The sequence below is a fragment of the Ornithorhynchus anatinus genome, chromosome 7, assembly GCF_004115215.2.
Source record: "Ornithorhynchus anatinus isolate Pmale09 chromosome 7, mOrnAna1.pri.v4, whole genome shotgun sequence".
Lineage (NCBI taxonomy): Eukaryota > Metazoa > Chordata > Mammalia > Monotremata > Ornithorhynchidae > Ornithorhynchus > Ornithorhynchus anatinus.
The window spans coordinates 18792390-18811622 of NC_041734.1; the positions used below are offsets into that span (position 1 = coordinate 18792390).

Sequence of the window (19233 nt, forward strand, 5' to 3'; positions counted from 1 at the left end):
TGGGACTGAGAATCAGAGGAGCTGGGTTCTAATCCTATCTGTACCACATGTCTGTTGTGTGACCTTGGGCAAGTCACTTAACTTCTCTGGACCTCAGTTACCTCATCTGTAAAATGGGGATTGACTGTGAGCCCCTTGTGGGACAGGGACTATGTCCCCCCTGATTAACTTATATCTATTCCAGCGCTTAGAACAATGTTTGGCACAAAGTAAGCGCTTAACAAGTACCATAATTATTAATAGGCTTTTACAGACCCCAAATCAACCAGAAGCCTGTTTTGAAATGAAAATGGATATCTTCATGCTTCTCAGCCCACATCTTGATGAAAACCAAGCCCAAATGCAAGTCATTCATTCGTTCATTCAGTTGTATTTTTTTTGAGCACTTACTTTGTGCAGAACACTGTACTAAGTGCTTAAGAGAGTCCAATACAACAATAAAACATTCCCATTCCCTTTGAACCCATTTTTTAAATGTCAAAAGCAACGTGGCCTAGTGGATAGAGCACAAGCCTGGGAGTCAAAGGACTTGGGTTCTAATCCCAGCTCTGTCCTTTATCTGCTACATGACCCTGGGCAAGTCACCTCACTTCTCTTTAAAGTAAGTCATTTTACTTCATCTGTAAAATGGGAATGAAGACTGGGAACCCCATGTGGGACATGGACCGTCTCCAACCTGATTAACTTGTATCTACCCCAGGACTTAAACAGTGCTTGGCACATAACAAGTGCTTAACAAATGCCATAGAAAAAAATGGGGCACCTTTAAATGCAGCCTTTCTCCATCCTGGCCAGCCCTAGAGTCATAGCGGACTTTTACAGTGGTTTTTGGCTCCACAAAACAGAGCACAGCTGCTTGTGGGCAGATAATATGTCCACCAACTCGGCTGTATTGTACTCTCCCAAGTGCCTAGAACAGTGCTCTGCACAGTTAAGCCCTCAGTTAGTATAATTGATTGCCAACCTGTTCTTCCACTGTCCCAAATCAGAGTACTCTAATTGTTCCTGGGTTGTTTCCAAGGTTGTGCACGCCTTCCTAATGGTTCTGATTTTTATACCATGTCACCAAGAGGCTAAAAGGAGTTGTTTTTCTCCTACTCCTTTGAATTGTTGGTCTAGATAGGGTAGAGAGGGTGTTAAGGACCTGGGTTCTAGTTCTGGCTCTGCCACTTGTCTGTTCACTGACCTTGGGCTCATCACTTCACTTCTCTGTGCCTCTGTTTCCTCATTTGTAAAGTGGGGATAAAGACTGTGAGCCCCATGTGGGACTTGGACTGTGTCCAACCTGATTAGATGCATCTACCCCAGCACTTAGTACAGTGCTTCACATGTAGTAAGTGCGTAACAAGTATCTCAAAATAAAAAGAGGGATAAATGAGAGTGGAAATCCTTGTGGGTGTGGCTTGGCCAGAGAGTAGGCTTTTATCTAATAACCTCCCCTCGATCTGGTAGAAAAAGATTTGCAACGGACATTTAGTTGATGCATTTTGGAAGACTGTACTTGTTCCAGTGAGAAGGTTTGTGGCTTAATGGAAAAAGCACGGAGCTGGGAGTCAGAGGACCTGGGTTTTAATGCCTGCTCTGTGTAGCCTTGGGCAATTACTTAACTTCTCTGGGACTCAGTTTCCTTAGCTGTAAAATGGCGATTCAAATACCTGTTCTCCCTCCTGCTTAGACTGTGGGCCTCATGTGAACAGGAACTGTGTCCAACCTAATTAATTTCTATCTACTCCGGGACTTAGAACAATGCTTGACTCAGAGTAAGCGCTTAATAAATACCTCTTGAAAAAAAAATAAAAGTTATGTATTGCTTCTCCAAACTTGGGTTTGCTTAGGTTGGCCATAGCTTATCTGTTTTCTCTTTCTATTGTAGAGAGTGGGTTGCAATTTATCCTATCTATTCAATTGTATTTATTGAGCACTTACTGTGTGCAGAGCACTGTACTATCCTAATTCTTGGGCTTTCAACTCTTCATCTCTCCCTTCCCTCCCTTTGAAAAGAGATGGCTTTCAGGGTTACAAGCCCTACTCTACATAATTGGTAAAGGATGGTGGGGTTTGCACATTTAGCTTCTGACAGCGTAGATCAAGAACGGAGACTGAAATCCCAGGCTATGGAAATGATATATAGTCCCCAGATGGTCAGATTTTTTTTCTTTTTTCTTTTTTTCCAGAACATAGCCATAGATGGTTTCACATTTATTTAAACCCCCCCCCGGGATTTTTCAGTCTTTATGGCATACACCTTGAGTAGTCTGAAATACTTCAACTGAAATACCTCAGCAGATCTTGTGCTCTAAATTTTTTCTTCCCTCTTTAATAGATCTCACCGTGCTTTATCTCTGTCGAATGAGGTCACGGGCAAACTACAATGTTAACCCTGCAGATCTGTTCATTATCTGCTGCACACCCTCAGGCAGAATAGAGAACCCATGTCCAATAGAAAAAACTAATTCAGACTCCATGGTGCTGTGAAAATGTTAAATCGTAAGAGGGATAATGTGTCTCTTCAGACACAAATAGTGCCCGACCAAATCGGAATTAATAAATGGTATTTATCGAGTGTTTACTATGTGCAATGATCTGTACTAAGCACATGAGAGAGTGTAGTCCAACGGATTTAGCAGACATGTTTCCTGCCCATAACGAGCTTACAGTTTAGTAAGATAATATACATTTCTTTCCAGAGGCAAAGCCGTGCAAGGGGATGTTTTGCTGGAAGCAAAATGGATTTTTCCCATCCCCTTGTGGTGCTCTCAAATAAGAACTTTCCAAATTGAACGATAATGATGGTATTTGTTATGCACTTACTATATGCTAGGCACTGTTCTAAGCGCTGGGGTAGATAAAAGATAATCGGGCTGTCCCACATTGGACTCAAAATCTGAATCCCCATTTTACAGATGAGGGAACTGAGGCATAGAGAAGTGAAATGACTTGCCCAAGGTCACACAGCAGACAAGTGGCAAAGCCGGGAGTAGAGCCTGTCACCTTCTGACTCCCAGACCTGTGCTATATCCACTAGACCATGCTGCTGCTTCAGTGTTTCTCCAATCAGCTGGGGTAGCTGTTCAACTTGTGGTGTTTTGTCTTTCTGTCCTTTGGCCAGCCTTCCCTTTAAAATCGGTGCTTTGAAATCCGGGACGGAGCTCCGGCCAACCCAGATGGTAAACATTGTGAGCAAAAGTCCAATCGCCACCCCATTCATAATAGACACTGAGAGTTTTGAAAAGCATGCGTTATCCAACATCGTGCCCGGACATGTGTTTTAATGCTAAGTATTTCAACAGTCATGCCCCAGTTAGCTCCCGAAGCAATTCCAGAGCATAAAGCGTTTGCTGTTTGGCAAATTTATAGGTTATCAAACTGGGTTTTACGAGCCCGAACCAGATAACGTTCTTTCCTCCGCTCCCCCACCCCTTTTAATTTTGTCAAAGGCATTTTCCAAACCCTTCGTTATGCCAAGTCTGTGTATTTGACCCACACGGTTTTGTTACTGGAAAGAGCCATGGCTAGCTGAAGAGTAAGCGTGTAGCTATTCTGTAGGGATACCACAATGATAAACACACTTTCGGTTTATCTTCCATTTGTTGATCTCTTCTGAGACTACAAGTAACCGGGACCCAACTCTTTTTTTTTTTATGGTATTTGTTAAGCGCCTACTAGTATCAAGTATGTTCTAAGCCCTGGGGTAGATGCAGGTTAATTAGGTTGGACACAGTCCCTGTCCCACATAGGGCTCACAGTTTATGTTGGAGGGAGGAGGATTTAATCCCCATTTTACAGATGAGGTAAGTGAAACACAGAGAAGCGAAGCGACTTACCCAAGATCACACAGCAGAACAAGCAGGGGAGCTGGGATTAGAACTCTTGTCTGTCTTTTGGAGTTTGAACTATAATGAAAAATGGACGAGTGATATTTTTGACATGGGTATTATCACCATGGGAAGGAAATTGCGTTCTCATTGTCTCAGGCCTATTCATCTTTGAGGCCAACAATCTCAAAATCCTTCTGGTTTCTTCAAAGGGCTTCACCCAGCCCCACCTCTTTTCAGGCAGAGATTAAATATGTTCTCTTTTCTGGCATTACACCTATTCCTATGTGACTTCACATTCGTTTCATCAGCATCTGCTTCTGTTCTACTTTTGAAACTTGCTTTCACCGGGTAGCAATTTAGAACAGCCGCCTGCTCGTCACTTGGTCCGTTGACCTTTTATTGTCATGGAAATTGGTCTTCAAAGATTTTTATTTATTTTTAATGGCATTTTTTAAGCGCTTACTATGGGCTAGACTCTGTTCTAAACACTGGGGTAGCTTCCAGCTAATCAGGTAGACGCAGTCCATGTCCCACCTGAGGCTCACGATCTGAATCCTCATTTTGCAGGTGAGGTAACTGAGGCACAGAGAAGTGACTTGCCTGGGACAGATGATGGAGCCGGGGTTAGAACCCAGGTCTTTTTGATCCCCAGACCCGTGCTGTATTCACTAGGCCATGCTGCTGCTTCTGGTGTCCTCGGTTCCTGGCCAGTACTACTACTATTAATGGTACTTGTTAAGTGCTTACTTTGTACTAAGCACTGGGGTAGATACAGGATCATCAGGGCGGACAAAGCCTGAGGCTCACCCCATTTTACAGATGATGAAACTGAAGCTCAGAGAGATTAAGTAACCCTCCCAAGGTCATCCAGCAGGCAAATGACAGAGTGTTGGTTAGAACCCAGCACCCCTGACTCTCTGGCCCCTGCTCTCTCCACTAAGCCACTTTCACAGTCTGTGCTGGGCTTGGATTATAAACCATTGTGCATCTATTCTTAATAATTCTGTGCTTTTTGAGGAGAAGGCACCTAGCTTAAAAAAATCACAGACTGATGGAGATGTGATTTGCAGAATGGCTGGTTGGTCTCAGCTGATAACACACTCATTGTTTGCTCTGACTTTCAACGGATTTAGTGCATTAGAAACTCAGAAAACAATCTGCAGAATGTGAGAGTTACAGATTTGAATATGTTTAGCCATCCCGCAATGTGGATATCTATTCAAACAGAAAGACGGATCCTAGCCATTTTTACTTAAATGCATACTGTGATTTTAGCATTGATTACCCTCTCCTTTAGATGTGATCAGGAGTTTCTTCCTGTAAACTTACCAATTTGGATGGTTAAGTGTAAGAAAAATTTGTCCGCATGAACGTCTCTCCTCTTGTGGTTGGAATTATTTAAACTGAATATTATTTCAGATTGAGTATGGGTGTTTGTGTGTGTGTGTGTGTTGTCACTGTGGAGGATTGAAGGTTTCTTTTCTTTGCATCCTGAATTAATTTTCCTGTTCCTCATTAGTCATTAGTCAGTCATATTTATTAATCACTTACTGTGTGCAGAGCACTGTACTAAGCGCTTGGGAGAGGACAATACAAAGATATTCCATGCATTACAGTGCAAGGGAGGATCAAGGCAGAATTACAAACACAAAGCGCCGGCCTGGGTTGGGCTCGGGAAACGCTTAAACCAACCGTTCGTCTCTCCTTAGGACAGTCGGCCCAATATGTCAAGACCTTTGATCACCAGATCCCCTGCATCTCCACTGAACAATCAAGGCATCCCCACTCCAGCCCAGCTCACCAAATCCAATGCTCCGGTCCACATCGACGTGGGTGGACACATGTACACCAGCAGCTTGGCCACTCTGACCAAATACCCGGAATCAAGGTAAGGCCCTGCAGTCGGGCAGCAGAGTGAGCAAGGCCAGTGGAGTTTTTCTCTCGGCCTGCCCGTCTCCGTCCCCACAATTTTTAGTTCCAGAAGCATTGTCTTTCAGCCGAGCAGCGACATCCCCGATGCCGATTGGCTTGATCTCTTCTCTAGGCCATCAGCCGCTGTGGGAGAAGAAGTGGGGCCTAGTGGGAAGAGCATAGTCTCGGGAGTTAGGAGGACCTGGGTTCTAATCCTGGCTCTGCCCCTTGGCTGCTGTGTGACCCTGGGCAAGTCACTTCACTTTTCTAGGCCTCAGTTCTCTCATCTGTAAAATGGGAATTAAGACTGGGAGCCCCACATGGGACACGGACTGTGTCCAACTTGATTAGCTTGCATCTACCCCAGCATTTAGGACAGTGCCTGGTACATAGTAAATGCTTAACAAATACTATTTTTTAAAAAGAGCCACCAATTCTGTTGTATCGTACTCTCCCAAGTGCTAAGTACTGTGCTCTGCACATCGTAAGTGCTCGATAAATGCCGTTCATGGACTGAATGATTCTCAAAATTCAGCACACCTTTAAAACGCCTCATTCTCCCATCCGCTCCCAAAGTCCTACGGAGAGAAGGGAACTCGACCCGATTAGCACCTCGGTGTGGCACCCAGTCCTGAGGTAGAGAACGAGATTGGGCAAGAAAGCTATCAGACTGTTTTGACTGCCCCTCTGCCCCCTGCCTTTTCTAAAAGGGCTTCCGTTTTCACTGGCTGGTGAGGAGATGGCAATGTCTCCATCAATCTGTGGTGTTTACTGAGTGCTTATAGTGTGCGGAGCACTGGACTAAGTGCTTGGGAGAGAACGTTAGAGCAGAGTTGGTAGACACAATCCCTGCCCCTAGTAGATCTGACACAGACTGTCAGACACGAAAATGTGCATATGATGGAGAAGGAAGATTTAGTATCTATAGTGCACGTGGTATTCGCCTCACGTCGGTTTATGGAACTGTGATATAAATGGTCTTGTATTTCTGTACAGTGAGAGTTATTTTTCAGCTGATCATATATCCCAGTTTAGCCAGGACAGCCCTGGAGTGATGCGGTCATCTTAAACAAATGCACAAATGTCCTGGAAGCAGCGTGGCCTATTGGAAAGAGCTGGGTCCTGGAGTCAAAGGATCTTGAGTTCTAATCGCGGCTCTGGCCAAATGCTTGCTGTGTGAACTTGGGCAAGTTGCTTCACTTCTGTGGGCCTCAGTTCGCCTGTTCTCCCTCCTACTTAGACTGTGAGCCCTGAGTCAGGGACTGTGTCCAACCTAATTAACTTGTATCTATCCTAGCACCTAGAACAGTGTTCGACGCTTCGTAAGCACTTAACAAATACCATAAAAATTCTATTTTAAAAAAAAAAGTGGGACTGACCCAGGTCAGCCTGCATTGCACTCACCAAAGTGCTCAGTAGAGCACTATACATACAATATGTGCTCAATAAATCCAAAGAGATTGATTCCACCAACCCCCTGCTGCATTGAAAGGCTTCGTTTTCCCCAACCTTGGTGTAGCATACTTAGTACCTCCTCAGATTTAATCCCACAGAGAACTCAGAATGCTGGGGGACTGAAACTCTGGGTCTCCCCTCCCCGTCCTCCTCCCAAACACCCTTGGTCACCAAAAGTGAAGGGGAAGGCCAACAAGCTTGGAATGGTGTCTCTGTGGGTTGGCTAGGTGGAAGAAGAATTTGGTAGCATAAAAGGCTCTCCTCTAGCAGGGAATTGTTTGAATTTAACATTTTGGCAGATTAGCAGTGTAGCCTAATGGAAAGAGTATGGGTCTGGGAGTCAGAGGACCGGGGATTTAATCCCAGCTCTGCCATTTGCTTGCCGCGTGTGACCTCGGGCAAGACGCTTTAGTTCTCTGTGCATCTGTAAAATGGGGATTAGCATGGCTCAGTGGAAAGAGTCCGGTCTTGGGAGTCAGAGGTCATGGGTTCGAATCCCGGCTCTGCCACTTGTCAGCTGTGTGACTGTGGGCAAGTCACTTAACTTCTCTGTGCCTCAGTTACCTCGTCTGTAAAATGGGGAGCCTCATGTGGGGCAACCTGATTACCCTGTATCTCCCCCAGCGCTTAGAACAGTGCTCGGCACATAGTAAGCGCTTAACAAATAGCAACATTATTACTTAGAATGTAAGCCCCATATGGGACGGGGACTGTGTCCATCCTGATTAACTTGCATCTACCCCAGCACTTAGTATAGTGCTTGGCACATAGTAAGGGCTTAATAAGTGCCATAATAATTATTATTGTTTAACAACAATATGATATATCTCTTTATGCATCAATTAAAGAAATATTCTCTCCCAATTAACTGGTATCATAGGGTGAACAGCACTCTTTCCTAGCCCCAGTTAATTCTCTTCATATGATCTGCCCTGGTTAAGCCCACTCTCTTTTTGTCATTTCCCTAGTCGAATGACAGTGGGGAAGAACTGAAGGGTCTGTTCATTTGGTGCTTAATTAAGATTCGTTTAGCAGCCGAATCATTTGTTTTCTAAGTTATTGGGCAAAATGGCTGCTGTTTACTGTCTGGAGACTTTCAAATCAGTGAAGCAAAGCAGAGCAGGTTTTGAAATGTGAGAAGCCATTGAAATCTGCGTACACATTCTCCTTTTTTTTCCCCACCCCTTCTGCGGCGTTTAAAGAAGGTCCAGGAACACTGACCACAGTTAATGCTCTGTTGTGAAATTGTTATCGATCACCCGAACCAACCCATCCCAGGAATGACGTCCACATTCGCTTTAGTGCGTGTCTGATCAAAGGAAATTAGAAGGCCCCCTGTGACTCACCCAGCACACAGATCGTCAAAAAGCTGTATTCATTGACCTTCTTATGGTCAACAGTCCCTAATATTTGTAAAATCGAATTGTGCCCAGTTGATTAAGAAGAAAGATTTGGACGTTTAACTCAGATGAATGTTCAGTGTTTAATTTGAATTTACGCCAAACACAGTGAGCTCCCCAGCAGAGAAAAATGCGGTTTCTTCATGCCGCTGACGTCCCCGTGTGTTTTAACAGGTTATGCCTGGGGAGGCAAATGAATAACAGACCGTATTATCATCCCATGGTTCCAGAATGTCCTTAGGAGAACACATTTTAAACCCGTTTTACAATCTTCCTCTTCTAATAGAATATGTAGATGTTTACAAACTGGGTTTTATGAACATCGAAACTTAACCACCCCCAAGATAAAAAGGTAGGACATTTCCTCTTCTCAATCAGATATTTCAAGGCAGTAGAGTGTCGTATGAATTTCACCAAGGAGGGGGGAGGTTGTGTTTGTGTGTGTGTGTGTGTGTGTGCGTATGGCTGGCGGGGGAAGGGGAGCAAGTTAGTTGCTGTGAATACTGATGCCGTAAGGACCACTTACTCTGGCTGTTCCCTCAAGAGACTTAATGGAACTGAAATATAGAAATCAGGTAAAGTCAAAATGTAGAGATCTACCTTAATCTCCCTGCGGTCTTTATTACTATTGTGTGTTTTGTGGTCACATATACAACAAATGTTAAAAGGGCTTTTGTGAGTTAAATACCAACCCAGACTGTCCTCCCAGAGTGAACATTGATGCTGATTTCACTGGAGGAGCTAAAAAAACAAAACACAAAAACAAAAAAACCCAGGCTTTATTTCCGTAATGCAACTTATTTAAAAACGTGAAATGACAGTGCAACCAGCTCGCTGAGCTGCGGACATGCTATATGAATCCAGAAAACCGAGAAGTGCCACTAAAGCACATTCTAAGCAGAAATGAAAAACCTATTATCTTGTATCTTCCCCGGTGCTTAGAGCAGTGCTTGACAAGTACCATGGTTGTTGTTATTACTGTCATCATTATTATTTGAATCTTTCTTCCTTAATCACAGTTTCACGGGATCTTGTGGGCAGGGAACTTGTTTCCCAATTCTGTTAGACTGTACAAATGCTTAGTACAGTGCTGTCCACTCAATAAATGTTCAATAAATATGGTTGGTTTGATTGCTGGATTGCTTGAAAACCTACAGGATGCAGAGAAGCAGGTCTCTTTGAAGGTTTGGGCCATACTAAAATCCCCATTCCCTTCATAAAAGCCACTTCTGCTGCCGCCTGCAAAGAAGGCAGTATACGCGAACCTTGTTATGCTGGGTTGAAGTCGACTGAAGAAATCTAAGGTCGTATTAACTCAAAGACGGCTTAATGATAATCATGGTGTTTGTTAAACTCTTACTATGTGCCGTGCACTGTACTAAATGTTGGGTTAGATACAGTACAATCAGATCAGAAACAGTCTCAGTCCCACATAAGGCACACAGTCTAATCAGGAGGGACAACAGGTATGGAACCCCCATTTTACAGGGGAAGGAATTGAGGCCCAGAGGAAAGAAGTGACTTGCCCAAGGTCACCTAGTAGGCAAGTGGCAGAGCTAGGATTAGAACCCAGATCTCCTGGTTCCAGGCCTGAGGTCTTTCTACCTTGTGTGAACAGAAAAGGATCTGAGTGATTGTGCCTTTTGCTGTCCTTGGGTTTCCGCCCTTTTCAAGCCGATAATGGGGGTTTAAGAGTCACTAGTTTGGGCCGCACTTTGATGCCAATCCCCTGGAAAGTCTGATTGAATTTGTGTTGGGGGCTTGCCTTGCCTGGCCACCTCCCCCTAGAAATTGAGACTGGAGGCGAGAGGAGCCACTCTCCTTCTCCCTTTCCCGCCTCTTTCCCTTCCCCCTTCCCTTCTCCTTCCTTTTCCTATTCCCTTCCTCCCTTCCCCTCCTTCTCCTTTTCCCTTCCTCCCACTTCTCCCTTCCCCTTCCCACTCTGCTTCTCTCCTCCCCCTCCTCCCTGCCACTGCCCTCCCCACATCCCTCACCCCCAACCCCAATCCTGCAGTCACAAGACCCCCGACCAGGCAGGGTCTTGGCAATGCTCTTGACAAGGATAGTGGCTCCTCTCACTTCCAGTCTCAATTTCTAGGGGGAGGAGGCCAGGCAAGGATACCCCCCAACATCAACTGTCGTTCTCACACTATGCTGCTGGGGAGAGGGTGGGAGTGGGGTGGCCCTGAGCTTGGAGGCCACCCTGAGACCAGGCCAGATCACAGACAGTGACAACCATCTAACCATCTAGAATAGCTTTATCAGGCCAACATGGGGAGGTCTGAATTCTATCAGTCAATCAGAGAGGCATTTATTGAACACTTACCCAGTGCAGAATACTGTGCTAAGCATACTTGGGAGCATGTGATGCAACATATTCTGGGGAGGTAGCATGACCTAGTGGAAAAAATGGAACAAACCTGGACCTGGGAGTCAGAGGACCAAGATTTTAATCCTGGTTCCTTCACGTGTCTGCTGTGTGACCTTGGGTGAGTCGTTTAACTTGGGTTACCTCATCTGTAAAATGGGGATTAAGACTGTGAGCCCCATGTGGGATCTGGACTGTGTCCAACCTTGTATCTACCCCAGCACTTAGGAGAGTGCCTGGCCTAGTCAGCGCTTAACCGATACCATTTTTTAAAAAAGCAAACACAAAACCAAAAAAAAACACAAAACCCCAAAAAACCAAATTGGTAGGTGTGTTCCCTGCCCACAGGAGCTTACTGTCTCCAGTGGGGGACAGACATAAATATAAACTGTGAATATGGGCATAAATCAGGTGGGGCTGTGGGTGGGGTGAATAGCAAGTGCTTAAAAAGAGCGAAGAAGGAGTAGGGTAAATGAGAGTTTAGTGGGGGACAGCCTCTGAAGTTTTGAAGGTAGAGTGAGTGGTGGTCTGTCATATATGGGGAGGGAGATCCAGGCCAGGAAGGGGTGATGTGGGCAAAAGCTTCATGGAGAGAAGAGATGGAGGTACAGTGAGTAGGTTGGCATTAGAGGAGTGATGTGTGCGGGCTGGGTTGAAGGGGTCAAGTCCTGTCTACATTGCAAAAGAACTGAACTGGGGTTTGGCACTGGACAGGGTGAGCAAAGAAGAAAATTTTCCTGGACAATTTGGCATAGTCCTCATCTCAACTTCTTTGGAGCCAGAAGTTAGGGGTGTCTTCTGATTTGGCCTAGTCTCTCCTCTCTTTCTCCCCTCCCGCCCCCGGCCAAAGCACCAGAGTTGACGATGGGTTTCTGTGATGTGAACACTTTGAGACCTCGAACAGGACCCGTCGGGTAGTCCCTGGGGTCAGTTTATGATCTCCGAGGGCCCGAGGCGAGCCAGGGAAATCTTCATCTCAGATTACTGATCCCTGAGCCATCCAGTCTTAGCGTCTGACACAAACCTTTGTCTGTTTTAACCCCAGAACATGAGTAAACTCCCACATAAGCAGATTATGCTAAATTGGTCTCTCCTAATAGCAGCGGAGTTACTGAGCACACTGGAATACGAACGAGATTGCAAAACTCGAAAGACTCAGCTTCCAGCGCTGCCGTCGACACCCATGGCCACCCAAAGGGTGTGTTTGGAGCTTGAGGAAACGGATGCCAAGGCAGGGGCTGGCCCGGCCCCGCCAGCAGCGAGCAGCTTGCCGGCTGGCGGCACAGCAAGAGCTGTAGGCCGCCAGCTGAGCGTGGAAGGGGTGATTTGGAGGGTCCCGGTGCCGGTGGTCCAAGAATGATGGAGCCCCTTTACATTCTGGGTAATTCTGGGCTGCCTGAGCCACTCCATCCCCTGAACGAATGGTGAAGCTGTGGTTTTTTGTTGTGTTTTTAAGTGGCATTTGTTCATTCATTCGTAGTGATTGAACCCTTACAGTGTGCAGAGCACTATACTAAGTGCTTGGGAGAGTACAGTACAACAATAAACAGGCACATTTGTTGCCCACAGTGACCGTACAGTCTGGAAATTGGAAGCTTAGGATAAAAACTCCTTTAAGCATTACTATCCTTGAAGTCTGCCCAGGCTATTGAGGTTATCCCATTTCTGGAGGGAATTCCACTCGGAAGAAGGGGTGGAAAAGGCAGGGCCCTGATTCCACATCTGGAGTGAAACTGAGTTAAGTGCTTACCATGGGCTGGGCACTGTAGATACAAGCTAGTTGGGTTGGATCCCTTGACTGAAGAGATCGTGTCTATGAACTCTGTTGAATTGTGCTCTCTGAAGTGCTTAGTACAATGCTCTGCATGCAGTAAGTGCTCAGTAAATTTTTACAAAAGTAATAATAGTGGTATTTGTTAAGCAATCACTATTTGCCAAGCACTGTATTTAATGCCAGGGTACATACAGTACATATGCATCAAAGAAGCAGTGTGGTCTAGTTGTTAGAGCACAGGCCTGGAGTTAGAAGGATCTGGATTCTAACTGTGTGACTGTGGGCAAGTCTCTGGGCCTCAGTTACCTCATCTGTAAAATGGGGATGAAGACTGTGAGCCTCACGTGGGACTATCTGATTACCCTGTATCTACCCCAGTGCTTAAAACAGTGCTCTGCACATAGTAAGTACTGAACAAATACCAACATTATTATTATTATTAATCCCAGCTCTGCCACAAGTCTGCTGTGTGACCTTGGGTAAATCACTACATCTCTGTTTCTCAGATACCTCATCTGTAAAATGGGGATTGAATTCTCCTCCCTCCAACTTAGATTGCAAGCCTGGGACTGTGTCCAACCTAATAAACGTGTAGCTATCCCAGTGCTTAGAACAGTGTTTGACATAATAAAGCACTTAACAAATACCGCAAAAAAGATTGTCAGATATGAAACGAGAGGGAGATCTAGATGGCGAGGAGTGAGCGAGACGTGGGCGGCAAGAGAGACAGGAACAAACTGAGTAAGCTCGTCTCTAGACTGTAAGCTTGTTGTGGGCAGGGAGTGTCTCTGTTTATTGTTGTACTCTACCAAGCACTTAGAACTGTTCTTTGCACACAGTAAGCACTCAGTAAATATGATTGAATTGAATTGAGTAAACTTGAGAGGATTGAAGAGTACTAGGTAGTACATAATGGGAGAAGAGAGATGATTGAAGATGGAGAGAGCTGATTGTCTGCCTTAATCAATAGTATGTAATGAGAGCTTGCTATATGCAGAGCACTGTACTAAGCGCTTGAGAAAGAACAATCCAGCAGAATTAGAGGACACATTCTCTGTCCACAAGGAGCTTACAGCCTAGAGAGTCGGGAGTTTCTTCCATACGATGCAGAGAGCACCGGGTAAACAGTTGAAGGTTTTGGAAGAGTGGGGAGATGTGCTTAAAACGTTCTTTGGGCGCAGTGTCTCGGCCAGCAGAGTGAAGTAGGAACTGGGCAGGGGAAAGGCTGGAGGCAGAGGGGTCTGAGAGGAGACTGATGCAGTAGTCGAGTCGGGATGTGACATCAAGTGTTTGGGCCAGCACGGTTGTTGATTGGATTAGAGTGGAAGGGGTAGATCCTGGAAGTGTTTTGGAAAAGAAACCAACAAGATTTGCTGACGATCTGAATATAAGGGTTAAAAAGAAGAGAGGAGTCAAGGATAATGCCGAGATTATGGGTTACGGCCTTGTCGACTGTGATGGGAAAGTTAGGTGGAGGAGAGGATTTTGGGAGGGAGATGAGTTCAGGGTTTTAGATGTATTCAGGGCCAGCAAGACATCCATATGGAGAGTAGGGAACGTTTCTGTTTATTGTTATATTGTACTCTTCTAAGCTCTTAGCTCAATGATTTGCACACCCTAAGCGCTCAATAAGTACGAACAATAATAATAATGATGGTATTTATTAAGTGCTTACTATGTGATAGGCACTGTACCAAACATTGGGATGTATGAATGAATAAATGAATGGATAGATTGATAAATGAATAGAGAGAGATCCCAGAGAAAGAGAGGGGCCTGGGCTGCAGAAGTCAATTTGGGAATCATTCACATAGAGAGGGTAGTTGAAGCCATGGGAGCACATGAGTTCTCCAAGGACCAGAGTGTAGATTGAGAAGAAAGGAAACTCTAAGCAGAGAGCCCTGAGGGGGACATTCTCTCTCTCTCTCTCTCTTTGTGAGAGTCAGAGGAAGAGCCAGCCAAAGAGACAGAGAAAGATCTGGCTGGGAGACAGGAGGAGAACCAGGAGGAAACTGTCAGTAAAACCAAGGCTAGAGAGCATTTCCAAGGGGCATGGCATCATCTCTAGTGTCAAAGGCAGTTGAGAGGAGCAGCAGGAGAGTGGAGAGAGCTTTTTTTGATCAACAATCCTTTCAGATTTTTCCTGTATTTGAAAATGAGTTACGTTTTATATATGCATATATTTTATATATGTGTATATATGCATATATAAATAAATAATATATGTATATATTTATACATATATAAAACGTAACTCATTTTCAAATTATATATATACATTTCAAGGCCTATGAATAAATAGATTTATTATAAGTATAATATTTATATAAATAAATATAAAATAAATAAGTGAATAAATATGTATATAGATTTATATATATATAAAACTTCTCATTTTCAAATGCATATATATATACATTTCAAGGCCTCAAAATAATACCTTAATTCTTATCAGTTATCTATTTAGAGTTCCGTTAGCATATTTCCTGTTATCTAGCTTGTGGTAAATAGCATGTGTTTATATTTCATAATAATAATGTTGGTATTTGTTAAGCGCTTACTATGTGCAGAGCACTGTTCTAAGTGCTGGGGTGGACACAGGGGAATCAGGTTGTCCCACGTGGGGCTCACAGTCTTCATCCTCATTTTACAGATGAGGGAACTGAGGCACAGAGAAGTTAAGTGACTTGCCCACAGTCACACAGCTGAAGTGCAAATACATAATGTGTTAATTGTTTATATAATACAACAGGGATAAGGAAATTCTGCCACAGTTCCTTCTAGTTCAGGTCACTCTTTGTCTTTTTATACTTTTACTGAACATACATAAATGTCCGCAGAGTTATAGCATGCAGTCATAACATGCGTTTTTACATACACCCTGTGTGTATACAGGAAGTTCTCTTAGGACCCTGTGGGGATGATACAGAGGCTTGTTGAGGGCAGAAAATGTATCTGTTTATTGTTATATTGTCCTCTCCCAAGTGCTTAGGACAGTGCTTTGCACACAATAAGCGCTCAATAAATATGATTGAATGAATGAATGAAAGGGGGTTACTCTCTCAGCATGGCCTAGAACAGGGGCCTGCATTCTAATCCCAGCTCTGCCACTTGTTTGGAGTGTAACCTTGGGCAAGTCACTTCACTTTTCTGGGCCTCAGTTACCTCATCTGTAAAATAGGAGAGGTGTGAGCCCCACTTGAGACAGGGACTGTGTCCAGCCTGATTAGCTTGTATCTACCTCAGTGCTTAGAACAGTGCTTGGCACATAGTAGGTGCTTAATGAATATCATAATCATTATTATTATAATGTAAATGTGTTATATTGGAACTGGGATCCGTTCACCTGGTTTCTACCCCAACACTTAGCTCATAGTAAGAACATACTACAAGCCACAATTAAACTATGATTATTATTATTGAGGATAAGAAAACCAAAAGTCTTTTGTGCATGTAATATTCAAGGCAAGCCACATTTGGGTTTGAAGAGAGCCGAGCTGTAAATAGAAAGGACCCGTTCGAAGTCTGGGCCCAGAACCCTTCTGCACTCATCAGTTACTGGAGGTGATTTTGAGCAAACCACTGTGTGCAGAGCAGTGTCCTAAACCCCTTGAGCAAAGCGAATAAAATACAATGTAGATCTTTTACAATTAGCAGAGATGCCCTTTGGTCTGATGGAAGGAGCCACAAGAGACCCAGACAGGTGATCAGGAAGAATAATTGTGACATTAAGGACATACTGTCTGCCAAGCACTGTACTAAGTACTGGGTTAGATACAAGATAATCGGTGGGATATAATTCTTGGCCCTCAATGAGCTCACAGTCTAAATAGAAGGGAGGACAAGTATTGAATCCCCATTTTACAGGTGAGGAAACTAAGGCTTAAAGAAGTTAAGATCACACAGCAGGCAAAGGGCGAAACTGGGATTAGAACCCAGATCCCCTGGCTCTTAGTATAGTGCCAAGCGCTTAGTACAGTGCACTGCATATAGTAAGTGCTCAATAAATACCATTGGTTGATTAACCCTAATGCCTGTGCTCTTCCAACTAGGCTATTCTGCTAGTTTAAGATTCTCCTTAGACTATGTAAGCTTCTTAAGGGCAGGGATCGTTCCTACCAACTCTGTTGTATTGTATTTTACTGTATAGTAAGCTCTCATTAAATACCATCAATTGATGGATTGAAAATACCCTAGTGTTGGGGAACGCTTGTAGAGAGGCTTAAATTTCCTCCATTAACAAACCCCCAGCAGAGTCAGACTGGTGACGTGTGGCAGACAAGAACCAAAAAGAAGCACAACAGAAGCAGGGTGGCCTAGTGGATAGAGCACGGGCCTGGGAGTCAGGGAAACTGGGTTCTAATTCCAACTCCATCACGTGTCTCCTGTTTGATGTTGGGCGAGTCACTTCGCTTCTCTGTGCCTCAGTTACCTCAGATTATCACTTGAGGAAAGTTTGATTTTCCCAAGGTTGGGCCTGGGGCAATTTGCCATCTAGGTTACGGTTAAGCAGCCATTGGCTTACCAATAAGACGATGGAAACGGACAAAAAGAAAAAGTTGAAGTTGCGTAGATCTATTTTAGAGCACTTTCAGGAAGCAGTGAGGTTTTCCCGAGCACGATCTCTTCTTCCTTGGCTGCCGTGGAGTTGTTCACAACTGTTTAAAGATAATTTACCATGTTTCTGTAGACCACGTAGTGTAAAGGTTGAGAGTTGATGTGCAGCTCAGGGAACAGGTGTCATAAGGAAGCAATCAAATAATGTATAAAATGTTGGAGTCTTGAATCGACGTTAAGAATCATGCCCGATTACTGCATAGAAGGCACTAAAGGAAAGCTGTTTATGTGGAAGGCACAGAGAAAAGTGTCTGTTTATTATTTTATTCTACTATCCCAAGTGCTTAGTACTGTGCTCTGCACACAGTAAGCACTCAGTCAATATGATTGAATGAATGAATGAAAAGAATGGAACAACAAAAACCATGAGAGATTCCCCCCATCAGAAAAAACAAAGCGTGTATTAGTGATAACAGACTTTCAACTAGTCAGGACCCAATTATCCAACTTCCTCTTCCTCCTTCACCTTGCTGTCTTCCTCTGTTCTAGTGTATTCTCCCAGTACTTAGCACTGGCTCAGCACACAGTAAGAGCTCAATAAATATGATTGAGGAATATGGAGGAAAGGAAGTAACAGGCCAATAGGTCCACTCTCCAACTCTTTCTTTACTCATCTTTTAAGTAGTGAGCACGTAAACACAACCCAGGAGGCAAAAAGGGAACAGACAGACTGACACACACTTAGAACTGCAAAGTGTAGTTGGCCTCACGGTCAGGTGAAGTAGCAGTAAAGTTCATTTTCTCTCTCAAGGTGTTAGTGCACTAGTGAAAACGTTCTCTTCACCACAGGCATGCTAGAAGACAGGTCAGTCCTCCAAAGAGTGAAGACATGTTTGTTTTCTAAAACAGATTAACATTCTCTAGACTGTGAGTTCGTCATGGGCAGAGAATGTGTCTGTTTATTGTCGTATTTTACTCTCCTCAAAGCTTAGTACAGTGCTCTGCACACAGTAAGCGCTCAAAAAATACGATTGACTAATTGAGTCTGGAGTTGGTACGTTACCCAAAAGCAGACAGATGTTGGAATTCATTTGCCCTCAAAGGGCATTTCAAACAAATGGCTTGGGCTAGAGAGGATTGTTCCTTCCAGAAAAGTTTGGGATTTCTGGTCACCCAGAACAAATCTGCAGCTTCTTCTCAGTGAGGTGTGACCTCCAGGCTAAGCAAGCGAAGCACAAATTTGACTGGAGACCATGAAATCCTCCCTCTGGCTGTGTGTGGCACCCCTTACTCCTCTACCCCCTACACACACACACACACACACACACACACACAACATCACAATTGGTCAGGGCTATGAAGCCAAATAGTTTTCAGCCTGACAGACTTTGAATTAATAGCCTCGGCATCCATTCACATTTATTTAAATTCAACATGGAGGCGTACATTTTCTATTTTTGACTGTGGTCAGGCATTTTCAAACCTTGTTTTGTAAGTCAAGAGTTCCAAATCTCTAATCAAAGGAAGTCAGCATAGAGAAATTAATACAAATTAATAAAAAAAGACGTTTATATTCATTATAGCGAGGCCCGTGGGATTGAGAAGACTTACAGAAGTCCTTTAGCCAACACACACTCATTTCTTCAGTTTCCTGTAGTCTTTGCCTACAGGGATGGAAGACCAATTTAACCTCACAGAAGCAAACTTTTTTTTAACTACAAAAGAGAAAGCATGGTGTAGTGGATGGAGCACAGGCCTGGGAGTCAGGTCATGGGTTCTAATCCTGTTATCCTGACTCTACCACTGTGTGACCTTGGACAAGTCATTTCACTTCTCTGGGCCTCAGTTACTTCATCAGTGAATTGGGGGTTGAGACTGTGAGCCCCACTTGGGACAGGGACTGTGTCCAACCCAATCTGCTGGTATCTCACCCCAGTGCTTAGTACGGAG

At 44.2% G+C, this 19233-nt stretch overlaps 1 protein-coding gene across 7 annotated transcripts in view; it reads left to right on the plus strand.

Annotated features, from left to right (window-relative positions):
* The window catches only part of KCTD1 (potassium channel tetramerization domain containing 1), a 102150-nt gene that overhangs the window by 48908 nt on the left and 34009 nt on the right, over nt 1-19233 (plus strand). For all 7 annotated transcript variants that reach the window (XM_029069476.2, XM_029069478.2, XM_039912587.1 and 4 more), the window contains one exon: nt 5528-5706. In XM_029069476.2, coding sequence (XP_028925309.1) covers nt 5543-5706 — 164 coding nt within the window. In that variant the 5' untranslated portion in view covers nt 5528-5542. The remainder of the gene's footprint in view (nt 1-5527; nt 5707-19233) is intronic.